This window comes from Anomaloglossus baeobatrachus, chromosome 5 (genome assembly GCF_048569485.1).
Source record: "Anomaloglossus baeobatrachus isolate aAnoBae1 chromosome 5, aAnoBae1.hap1, whole genome shotgun sequence".
Classification (NCBI taxonomy): Eukaryota; Metazoa; Chordata; class Amphibia; order Anura; family Aromobatidae; genus Anomaloglossus; species Anomaloglossus baeobatrachus.
The window spans coordinates 320,849,514-320,862,354 of NC_134357.1; the positions used below are offsets into that span (position 1 = coordinate 320,849,514).

Consider the following 12,841-nt stretch of genomic DNA (forward strand, 5'->3'; position numbering starts at 1 on the left):
TTATTGTGTACTATAATTATTGAGGAATATACTGTATACAATTATGAAGTTGAAAAGCTGAAAGAAACAGAAAAGAAGAGATATAAGAAGGAGATGTCAACGGCCTCAATGTATTTCTATTTTTAGTCTATAACACTGTATTGGTCTTTCTGCCTTGACTAACCTTATGCATAATTGGACCTATGAAAAAGAGGAGCACCCAAACTCCACTTCTCGTTAAATCCGGTTAAATACATGGTATAATTACAGTTCCTTACAAAATGATTAATTCTCCAAGAGCTTTTCCACGATACACCCACTTAAAGAGGTTATCCACTTAGGATAGATCATCAATGTCTGATTGGCCGTGGTCTGACACAGGGCACCTAGCTGTTCAGCTATTCTTGGCACCAACATCAACAGCAGGTAGCCAGAAATGCTCAGTTCCAGAGTTGCCCCGTCTTCTGACGACAGCTGGAGCTGGGTACTGCAGATCCGCCTCCCATTGAAATCAAGATGATGGGAAAATCTCCCCTAATATATATTTTTCAGTCCACACTACTTTGCTTATGTTTTTTACATGATACAGTACATGCCTTTTATGTTGGTCCCTCTATCTAATGATATTTTCTTGCACTTTTTTCTGTGCTGTTCCCCAATAAGTTTATGATTTTTTACTAATCTATATATATATAATTGCCTTATTCTGTCTGTCTGTCTGTCATGCTCCAAAATTGTGTCACGGTGACATGTCCTTACGGTGACACAAAGCTGATTGGCCGCTGGGTTCGCCATGGCCCCGCCCCCCCACACGGATGGCCTCTCGCCCCGGCTGCGCCCCCACACGGATTGGCCTGCCGCTCGCCCAGGCTCTGCCCCCCCCCCACAGATTGGCCTCTCGCCCCGGCACCCTGCAGGCATTGGCAACTCGCCCACGCCACGCCCCGCCCCCTCACGCAATAGACGTTAGCTCTCGCCCCCCGACCGCATTGCCCGAACTGACACGGTCACGGAGCCACGAATCCCAGGTGAGTACTGTACTCCCCCCCCCTTTCCCCCCTCACCAACGGGAGCCCACATCAGCGTACGCCGCCGCCGTATGCTGGTGTTGGCTCCCGTGCGAGCGGGGGACGTGTTGCGCTGGTAACCATGCTTGCATAGTTACCAGTAAATCAAGGTCCTGCAGTGGCGGGACTTCCACACGCACAAACATAACAGCACACACACACGCATACACGCACACATCAGATCGCACTCACTCTCACAAACACCTCACACACACCTCACACACACCTCACACACACCTCACACACACATCGCATCCACATACTCACAGCATCCGGCGATATCACTTGCTTCTCGGCCTCGATACTGTGCTGTTGTGATCTTCCAGGACCTGACGGAGGATCACATGGCCAGAGGCATGTGGTATGTCCGGATGTTGTGAGTATCAGCGCGTATGTGCGATATCGTCAGTGTCTGTGTGTGTGAGTGGATGCGATCGGGTGTGTGTGAGTGGATGCGATCGGGTGTGTGTGAGTGGATGCGATCGGGTGTGTGTGAGTGGATGCGATCGGGTGTGTGTGAGTGGATGCGATCGGGTGTGTGTGAGTGGATGCGATCGGGTGTGTGTGAGTGGATGCGATCGGGTGTGTGAGTGTCGGCAGAGGAGCACGGCGTGCTGGAGGAGGCTGGGAGCAGAGAGGCTGATCATGGGGAAGGCTGGGAGGAGAGAGGCTGATGATGGGGGAGGCTGGGAGGGGGAGGCTGATGCTGGGGGAGGCTGGGACGAGGGAGGCTGATGCTGGTGGAGGCTGATGCTTGGGGAGGCTGATGCTGGGGGAGGCTGGAAGGAGAGAGGCTAATGCTGGTGGAGGCTGATGCTTGGGGAGGCTGATTCTGGGGGAGACTGGGAGGGGAAGGCTGATGCTGAGGGAGGCTGGGAGGAAGGAGGCTGGGAGGAGAGAGGCTGATCCTGGGGAAGGCTGGGAACGGGAGGCTGATGCTGATGGAGGCTGGAAGGAGTGAGGCTGATGCTGGGGGAGGCTGGAAGGAAAGAGGCTGATGCTGGTGGAGGCTGATGCTTGGGGAGGCTGATGCTGGGGGAGACTGGGAGCGGAAGGCTGATGCTGAGGGAGGCTGGGAGGGGGAGGCTGGGAGGAAGGAGGCTGGGAGGAAGGAGGCTGGGAGGAGAGAGGCTGAACCTGGGGAAGGCTGGGAAGGGGAGGCTGATGCTGGGGGAGGCTGGAAGGAGAGAGGCTGATGCTGGTGGAGGCTGATGCTTGGGGAGGCTGATGCTGGGGGAGACTGGGAGCGGAAGGCTGATGCTGAGGGAGGCTGGGAGGAAGGAGGCTGGGAGGAGAGAGGCTGATCCTCGGGAAGGCTGGGAAGGGGAGGCTGATGCTGAGGGAAGCTGGAAGGAGAGAGGCTGATGCTGGGGGAGGCTGGAAGGAGAGAGGCTGAGGCTGGGAGGAGAGAGGCTGATGCTGGGGAAGGCTGATGCTGAGGGAGGCTGGGAGGGGAAAGCTGATGCTGGGGAAAGCTGGGAGGACGGAGGCTGGGAGGAGAGAGGCTGATCCTGGGGAAGGCTGGGAGAGGGAGGCTGATGCTGGAGGAGGCTGGAAGGAAAGAGGCTGATGCTGGCGGAGGCTGATGCTGGGGGAGGCTGGAAGGAGAGAGTCTGATGCTGGTGGAGGCTGATGCTTGGGGAGGCTGGGAGAGGGAGGCTGATGCTGAGGGAGGCTGGGAGGAGGGAGGCTGGGAGAGGTAGGCTGAGAGAAGAGAAGCTGATGCTGGGGGAGGCTGATGTTGGGGGAGGCTGGGAGAGGGAGGCTGATGCTGGGGGAGGGTGGGAGGAGGGAGGCTGGGAGGAGAGAGGCTGATGCTGGGGAAGGCTGGGAGGAGAGAGGCTGATGCTGGGGACAGAGAGGAGAGGCTGATGCTGGGAGGAGAGAGGCTCATGCTAGGATGAGAGAGGCTGATGCTGGGAGGAGAGAGGCTGATGCTGGGAGGAGAGAGGCTGATGCTGGGGGCAGAGAAGCTGATGCTGGGGGCAGAGAGGCTGATGCTGGTGCAGCATGGGGGATGGAGCACGATGGGGGGTGCGCAGCATCGGGGATGGAGCATGATGGGGGGGTGCGCAGCATCGGGGATGGAGCACGATGGGGAGTTCACAGCATGGGGGATGGAGCACGTTTGGGAGTGCGCAGCATGGCGGGTAGAGCAAGTTTGGGAGTGCGCAGCATGGGAGATGGAGCACGATAGGGGGTGCGCAGCATAGGGGATGGAGCACGATGGGGAGTGCGCTGCATGGGGGATGGAGCACGATGGGGAGTGCGGAGTATGGCGGATGGAGCACGTTTGGGAGTGCGCAGCATGGCGGATGGAGCACGTTTGGGAGTGCGCAGCATGGCGGATGGAGCACGTTTGGGAGTGCGCAGCATGGGAGATGGAGCACGATGGGGGGTGCGCAGCATAGGGGATGGAGCACGATGGGGAGTGCGCTGCATGGGGGATGGAGCACGATGGGGAGTGCGCTGCATGGGGGATGGAGCACGTTTGGGAGTGCGCACCTCCCCCCAAAACACACACACACACGCGCGCGCGCACTGCACAACACACCACACACCATACATCACACACACACACACACACTGGGAACCACAAACAACTGCCCTACACAGACACCCACACACACAGACAACGCTGCGCACACACAGCACCCAACACACAAACACCGCGGCACACACAAATATACGCACATACCGCACAACACACACATTGCACAAAACATACCTCCCCCCAAAACACACCACACACACACAAACCGCGCAACACACACACAACGCTACAGACACACAGCGCTCCACAAACAACGCAACAAACGCAACACACATACAACACCGCTCTCACCCCCCGTCACACCCAGACAACACCCAGAACATGTACAGCCCCTACACAAACACTTGGTAACTACACACAACAACATCTATATATATATATATATATATATATATATAACAAAAATCATACATGAACTACACAATATGTAAATTCTAGAATACCCGATGCGTAGAATCGGGCCACCTTCTAGTTAATTATATTATTCAATAATATTACATTTGATATTTACCCTTGAGTGCTTAGTTACCTTCTATATGCTTCTATTGTCTAGACTCTCCTCACCATTTATATGGGTGAGTAAATGTCTGTTTACACAGACTGACCATTGGCACAACACTACTGAATTTGACTGAATGCCTATTTACACAGGCAAACTAAAGAAAAACGATGCACACTATACTAGACAGCTTAGTTTGCATAGCCTGCCATGGTTCTAAGCAGCGTGAGTTTACACAGGACAATCAGTGCGCCACCGAAAACGATGATCTTTTATGTTTTACAAAAGATCATTTCACCAAATGAACTAGTGTTTGGCTCATTTATCAGCTGATTGGCAGCCTGTTTCCATGGCAAGATAATCAGGAAATTAACCTTTTATAACAACACCCATTCATGATTATCTTGCAGTGTAAATACACTTTACAGTTATTTGTAGGTTGAAAGAAAGCAAAAATTGTTCCAATTCACAACGGTCTGACTTATTTTATATCTCTTACTTCATGATAAGAGATGAGAAGTAGAAATATGTCTCATAGCATCTTTAGCACATCTCATGGTTATAAGGGTAGGAGGGATGCCGGATCATTTATTAAAGATTTATTGGGATATTAATGTGTAAGCATCATCAAAAGTGTATTAACAAATGTATTGTGTATACCCCAATACAAAGTAAGACATGTTTAATTGTCAAGAAAATATTTAAATAAAATGAAACGATAACAAAGCAGTCATAGGAATACAAACTTAGAAGTAGAATTAAAGAAAACTCACGGAAAATCTGGTGGGTCAAAGGCAGACTTAATGACTCCAGCATATATTGCCAAGATTGATAGGATCACACAACCCAAGAACACCAACGCAAATTTATTGACGTACTTCACTCCCACAAAAACCACAATGGCCATGCAGCTTAACACACATGTGCCATATACACGCATGTTATTAAGTAGTGCAGCAGGCTCCTCACTAGCATCTTGTGCCTTAAAGACAGCCATATTAGGGAAGAGATATGTCTGGATAAAGAAAAAGATGTAGCAGATTAAGAAAAGTCACTTTACTTTCAGAGATGTTATTAACTTGTGATGAACCATTAAGATGATTTTCCTACAATAGAATCATTTCGCAAATCTAGGTAGGTGATCACTAGTAACCCAACACTGGGACCTTTAACAATCAGCAGTATGGGTCAGAGGTTCCTCATGTAGATAGAACTTTGAAAGGAGTAGAAGTAATGCATTAATGAATATGAGGACAAAATCTTGTTGGACTAATGAAAACAACCAAGTATTGCCCGTTTCTGTTTTCATCAGCCCTACACACTGAATGAAGCAAAAGACTGCATGCTGTTCTAACTTTTTTCAAGCTGTAGCCTACTGTGAGTGTGCAATAATGAAGATTAGTGGTGTGAGGACAATCTAGTACATATTAGTCGGCTGTCGGCTAAATGATGGTTCGGCCAATTGTTCAGCCAACAGCCACCTTAGCCTAGAGTTCCTATGTTCTCTATGAGGAAGCCATCATCAGACATGTCTGGAGGTTTCTTATCTCCAGGAAAACAAAGAAATTGGAAATCTGAAATCAGACATGCTGGATCCCTAACTACCCTGACAACCCAGGGCCCCCATACACATTAGACTGTTGGCTGAACCCGTCGATTTTGACAGGTTTGGCTGACATTACTCTAGTAGGGGGAGGAGGGGACTTCAGTGATCACTGGAGGTCCTAGTGATGGAGCTCCCAATTAGATATTTGTCACAGATTATGTGAATAGGTAATTAGATTAAGTCTATTGTGGGGGAAAAAAATCACTTTACAGTTCTTACCAAGCAAGGAAACTAGCAATACAGAACATTTAAAACTATTTTGAAAGGCATTTTATTGGCCTTTTTTATCCTTTTTGGTACGTGCTTTGTTTCATCATCATCATCATCATCATCATATGTTGGACTTATGATCTTAGATCAAAATATTTAGGCCCCGATTCATCATTGTAGATTCTCCATTTTTCTGGAGTAATTTACTTTTTTTTAGTGGCTTTAGTATTTGTGCCTTATTCCCTATACCTTTTGTGCCACTTTTTAAGTTGTGTTTCTCTTTTAAAGTTTTTTTTAAATTTTTCCTCGACCACTTTAGAAGCCAAATGTTTTACACAGATTTATTAAATGTTGCTTTTACCAACTATCACATTTTGGGGGGGGCTCATCTCACTTTAGTCTCTGCGTGGAATAAAGTTTCCAGCTGAGTTTTCAATTTGGCGCATTTTAAGACAAACTTGCACATTTTTAAAGTGTTTGCAACTTTTTATGCTATAACGGGAACCTGAGAGGTCCCCTGTGCATCCAGAACCACTAGCAGTTCTGGGTGCATATCTAGAATCCCTCTCTAACAGTCCCAGTATTTAGTAGCATACATAAAGAGATCTTTAGAAAAAGTATTTCTACAGATTGTTTATGAGATGCTAATTATCCCTGTGCTTAGTCGCACGGGCATTAGTTCCCTGGCTAGTTGACCCACTTAGCATGTTATCACTCCCTTGTGTGTATGATAACATGCTTTACAACAGCCAGCGTCATGGCAGCGCGATACAAACTGAGCGTTCACGTGGCTTTGTACCAGTCAGCATTGAGCTTCTTTAATGCGGGGTGTATGCGTCCTGGCTTTAAATAAGCTCATTGCCCAAGATCAGAAGTCGTTCACACAACTCCTCCTTGAAGCCGAGAAACATACACCCAGCTTCTGAGTAGTGCGCATGATGAGAAGATCGGGTGACATCCAATCATGGGCAGTGAGCCTCTTTGAAGCCGGCAAGCATACATCTGGAATCAAAGAAGCTCAATGCTGACGGGTAAAAAGCCGCGCACATGCATGCTGCCATGACACTGGTTGTTGTAATGCCTGTTATCATGCCCACAGGGGCTTGATAACATTCTAAGTGGGTTGACTAGCCAGGGAACTAACACCCCTGCGACCAGTCATTGCCCTAATTAGCATCTCATAAAAGATCTGTTTTTGTATGCTATTTTATGCTGGGAATGTTAGAGAGGGATTCTAGATATGCACCCAGAACTGCTAATGGTTCTGGGTGCACTGGGGGCATGACAGGTTCCCTTTACAGAGAAAAATAAAGAGCATTTTTTATTTTGAGCCAAATTCATAAAACGGGTGCCCCATTTTGATGAAATAGGGGTCAAAAAATAAATCAGTGAATACCCCAAAAGGCCAAGACATAAAAAAAGGAAAGTGACTTTACTAAATAGCAAATGATGAATCGGGGCCTTAAAGTGTAATTGTCAAACACTGGGTAAATGTTACTTCCAAAAGTAAATCTTACTAACTCACCAAAAGAATCTCGATGGTCCCAAGAATGTACATGGCTCCTGCGAATGTAGTCCCCAGGTAAAAGCAAAGCCCCACAGCTCCTCCAAACTCCGGGCCCAACGAGCGAGAGATCATGTAATATGAGCCACCAGCTACAGAGAGATACAATTCTCAGAAGCATATATTGATAACGGGGAAGATCACACATTGTATCACCGTACTGCACCTCAAACCACTGAATTATTGATCAATGCACTGCACCCAAGTATAGCTGTGCTAAGTACATTACATTTTACATGTTAGGCCTCATAATGTATTGCTAAACTACAGTATAACAGTAATTACTAAAGACTACTTTAGGCCACGTGCACACGCTGAGTATTTGGTGATTTTTTTACCTCAGTATTTGTAAGCAAAAACCAGGAGTGGGTGATATATACAGAAGTGGTGCCCATGTTGCTATTATACTTTTCCTCTGATTGTTCCACTCCTGGTTTTGGCTACAAATACTGAGGTAAAAAACTCACCAAATACTCAGTGTGTGCATGTGGCCTAATACAAATTGATAAGGAAACTTCATTGCAATACTTTCCTCCTTCTCTACTAGGCATTTTGATTACTAGACATGCTTCTTAAGGACTAATCCCCTTATGCTCCTTTTTAATCTGATTGATGCAAAGCGCCTGCATCTGGCATATAGTCTCCAACACCCCCCACACACATTGCGTCTGCATCCAGCCGTATTGTGCACCCCCACCCAATTCCTCCCACGCACTGCATCTCCCTTAGTTTGCTCATCTGAAATTCCCCCTACCTGGCACAACTCCATTGGTAGCGATGGCGCTCATTGAGATAGCAGTCAGCATGGTCTGCAGAGCAAACACAGGTAGGCGCCATGAGCCTGTACCCAATGCATAATGGGGTGGGGAAAATGATGACAGGAGCAGTGCATCATAAGGGGGGAAGACATGAGACGCAATGCATCATGGGAGGATAAGAGAAGCAGTGCACCATGACGAGAATTTGTCTCAGGTACAGTGCGTGGTAAGGTGAAGATGTCAGACGCAGTGCAATGTGGGGGATTTCTGGTGCAGTGCATGGTGGGAGTAAATGATATCAAATGCAGTGCACAGGATGTGATATCAGATGCAGTTCATACTCAGACTACATTGCCTGAGATACAACACACACTCAGACAATGGGAGCCGAGATGTTGTGCACACTTGATGCAGTGCACCCTCAGTCAACATAACCTGAGAACCTCTATGCACCCAAGAAGCGAGATAGCAAATACAGTGCACATTCACAGGATATGACACCAGAGGCAGCATACAACCAGGGAGCATGATTTTAGATGCAGTGAACAGTCTGAACATGTGATATCAGATGCAGTGGACAGCCATAAAACACAAGACTTTCACATTAGGCCATGTATCATGTTTTGTCCTCATTTTTTTTTTCCCATAGAACGCAATGCTTTAGCACTTGGACTGGGTAGGAAGCTACGGCTTATTCAGATATGTTGGGCAAAATTGATGATGATTTTGCTTGTTAAAGGGGTTAGGATGTAGTCTCTTTGGGAGACTGTAAAAACATAAAAAGTCATAATAGTTAGAATGTATCTTATATCTGGTAGGTAGGAGGTTGAAGGCCAAAAGATCTTTTTGGAGACAGAATTTCAGTTACTTAGGATATAAAAATGCGGTGACTGTTATGTCCGATATCACATGAAAAAGGTGTCACTTCAGATACAGAGGATGCAATGTCATACATAAGGAATGAAACATAGAAGACATAATATCACAGAACATTAATATAAGACATTCCAAACAATCGGATATTGGACTGCTTTGTTTGTTATGTTTGTGGTGTATTGACCTGATAGTATACATAGACGTCCTACATGGTCATATGCGTGTTGTTGGCCACCTTAGAACTTGTGTCAAGAAAATCTGAGAAATTCAATGTTTTCCAGGCTATAGAAAAACTCTCATGTCGTAAAAGCTTTACTTATTTGGGTCAGGTAATGAGGGGAGTTTTTCAAACTATAATAAACTAGGATATTTCTTCACTTATTGTTTAAAGAATCTGTCAGCAGGTTGTTGCTATGTAATCTGAGATCTTCATTATGTTAAGGCTGAGAACTTAATTTCAGCGATATATCACTTGTTGATCTGCCTGCTGTCAGTTTGATACAAATACTGTTTACTCTGTTGCAAATCTAGCAGTGCTAAGAATGCTAAGCTCTGTAAAACCCCACCCACACCACTGATTCACTGCTATCTATCAATGCACAGTGTACACAAAAAGTTGCCAATCAGTGCTGGCGATGGGGTTACCTAGAGTGGGAGATCTAAGAGGCATGACGCAGCTTGTCATGTAGTGATAATCTCTTGCTGATAAATCACTGATTTTATGGAAACAGCAACACGCAGCGTCGTAAGTGACACATCATTGTAATCAGAGACTCTGTCCCTATGTCAAGCTTCTCTCAGATCACACATAAAAACCTGCCAACAGATCTCCTAAAATAGGGGTCGAACATCTGAAATACCCTTCAACTGATTTTGCTAACAAGACCTGAGTCTCTTCAGTATCCAGATTGGCTAGAGGCTCAGAGGGCCTATTGTTTTGCTAAATCCTGTTGATTAACCATAAAATTATATAATGATAATACCTCTTTAAAGGTGTTAGGTAAGGATTCGACTCATTAATTAGCGCTGTTTTCTTGCAGTGCTGAGATAATGGGTCTGAACTTTAGCAAAGTTGGCGTCAGCATAAAGTCTGAATGTACTTCTTATTTGTAATTTGTATGGACTTCCTTACACATTCCAAAAATTTACTGGGAGGTCATTTATTTATTTACTTTACTTACATGGTCCAGAAGTAATGTTTGTATATTCTCCAAATTACCCATTTCCATTAATCATAGTGACAAAAACGTATTCTTTAAGTTTTAAACATTCTACCTATGTTTTTGAGACATATAAATGTCCTTTGATGTAGCTTAAAAATCTAGGAAAATACAATTCCTTGGTCAAACTTCATAAATTAGCAATACATTACTTCTCCAACAATATTAACTGTTTATATTATATTGAGAAGCCATATCCCAGCAAGGGATGGGACAAGAGGAGTTAAGACCCAATACTAGGGGATGGGAAGAATGGAAATTATTTTAAGTAGCATTGCAGTCTTGCAGTGCTGGGTTCCTGGATTCAAATCCCACCAAGGACAACATCTGCCAGGAGTTTGTATGTTCTTCTCGTGTTTACGTGGGTTTCCTCCGGGTATTCTGGTTTCCTCCTACACTCCAAAGACATACTGATAGGGAATTTATATTGTGAGCCCCAATGGGGACAGTGTTGCTAATGTATGTAAAGTGTTGTGGAATTAATGGCGCTATATAAGTGAGTAAATATTATATTATTACGTAGAAAGATTGGCTTACAGTAGTGGAATAGTAGGTGCTGTACCAAGTAGAAAGGTATAAGGTAGATTATGGTGTGGAAGTGTGGCACCACCAAGCATAGAGTTGGAGGTTAGGTTACAGTGTGGTAGTGTGGCACCATTAAACAGAGAGTTGGAGGTTAGGTTATGGTAGTGTGGATCCATTAAGCAGAGAATTGGAGGTTAGGTTATGATGTGGTAGTGTGGCACTACCAAGCAGAGAGTTAGAGGTAACGTTATAATGTGGTAGTGGGACAACACCAAGAAGAGAGTTGTAGGTTAGGTTATGGTGTGGTAGTGTGAAACCACCAAGTAGAGAGTTAGAAGTTTCATTAAGGTGTGGTAGTGTGGCACCACAAAGCAGAGAGTTGTAGGTTAGGTTATGCTGTGGTAGTGTAGCACTAGCAAGTAGAGTTTGAGGTTATGTTGTGGTGTGGTAGTGTGGCACTACCAAGCAGAGAGTTGGAGGTTAGGTTATGGTGTGGTAGTGTGAAACCACCAAGTAGAGAGTTAGAAGTTTCATTAAGGTGTGGTAGTGTGGCACCACAAAGCAGAGAGTTGTAGGTTAGGTTATGCTGTGGTAGTGTAGCATTAGCAAGTAGAGTTTGAGGTTATGTTGTGGTGTGGTAGTGTGGCACTACCAAGCAGAGAGTTGGAGGTTAGGTTATGGTGTGGTAGTGTGAAACCACCAAGTAGAGAGTTAGAAGTTTCATTAAGGTGTGGTAGTGTGAAACCACCAAGTAGAGAGTTAGAAGTTTCATTAAGGTGTGGTAGTGTGGCACCACAAAGCAGAGAGTTGTAGGTTAGGTTATGCTGTGGTAGTGTAGCACTAGCAAGTAGAGTTTGAGGTTATGTTGTGGTGTGGTAGTGTGGCACTACCAAGCAGAGAGTTGGAGGTTAGGTTATGGTGTGGTAGTGTGAAACCACCAAGCAGAGAGTTAGACGCAGAGAGTTGGAGGTTAGGTTATGCTCTGGTAGTCTGGCACCATTGAGAAGAGAGGTAGAGGTTAGGTTATGGTGTGGTAGTGTGGACCATTCAGCAAAGAGGTAAAAGTTAGATTATAGTGTATAATACCAAGTGCAAAGTAGACTAGTCAATCACTGACTCATTTATTCCACGCTTGCTACCATTAGGTACTAAGGGATGGTTATTGACTACATTGGAAAGTTTTTCCTTTATGTGAAGCAGTAATTACAATATTATTCACCTTTTTTTCTTGTTAAAATATAGTTATATACTAAGCCCTTCTTTAATGCATATTTGGTGATGCTAGTGTGAAGGTGGGTTGTGATTATTCTTTAGGTTTTGAGAACAGTTCCTTTCACACTTAAACACATGTGAAAGCAGAATCAACCTGTGATGTAAATGTAAATGGATGCACAGATATATCCACAAAGAGATAAAGGAAACCTTGTATTCACTGTGGTGTTACATTAGGCCAGGGCTACACGCCCATCTGACGCGGGCACCCCCAGCATCTGTATGTCTGCATGATGTGGGCTTCCATCCCACCATCGTCTTGTTATTACAGTCTCTTGAGACAATGCAATCTGACAATGTAGTCATTGGACTATGACAGTCTATGAATCTATTGTCTAACTGCAGGGGTTCATCGAAATACAGTATATGTTAGCTACAAAAATAGCTAAGGGTGCAATACCAGATTTAGTCACTGGATGTCATAACAGACAATAACTACGATATAGCTGCCTCTTAAATGCAGCACTATTTCTATTCATTTTTTAGAAGATGATATTTGAACTCTGTGTCGTTGCATTCTTTGGCTTAATTAAGGGTTTGTTTTTAGGATGGATTTATTTAGAACCCTTGAACGGACTACAGAAAAGCAGTGGGAACATAGCCTAATATTTAGGATGCCTAACAGTTCCACTTTTTACATTTAAAGGGAATCTGTCATCAGGCTTTTGCCATGTAATCTGCAAGCAGCATGATGTAGGGGCAGAAACCTTG

General features: G+C 45.3%; 1 protein-coding gene across 2 annotated transcripts in view; it reads right to left on the reverse strand.

The window, feature by feature from the left end:
• Window positions 1-12,841, reverse strand: part of SLC12A5 (solute carrier family 12 member 5) — a 123,864-nt gene that overhangs the window by 56,040 nt on the left and 54,983 nt on the right. For both annotated transcript variants that reach the window (XM_075349749.1, XM_075349750.1), the window contains exons 5-7: window positions 8,234-8,288; window positions 7,441-7,571; window positions 4,873-5,114 (exon numbers count right to left, since the gene is read on the reverse strand). In XM_075349749.1, the coding sequence (XP_075205864.1) occupies window positions 4,873-5,114; window positions 7,441-7,571; window positions 8,234-8,288 (428 nt within the window). The remainder of the gene's footprint in view (window positions 1-4,872; window positions 5,115-7,440; window positions 7,572-8,233; window positions 8,289-12,841) is intronic.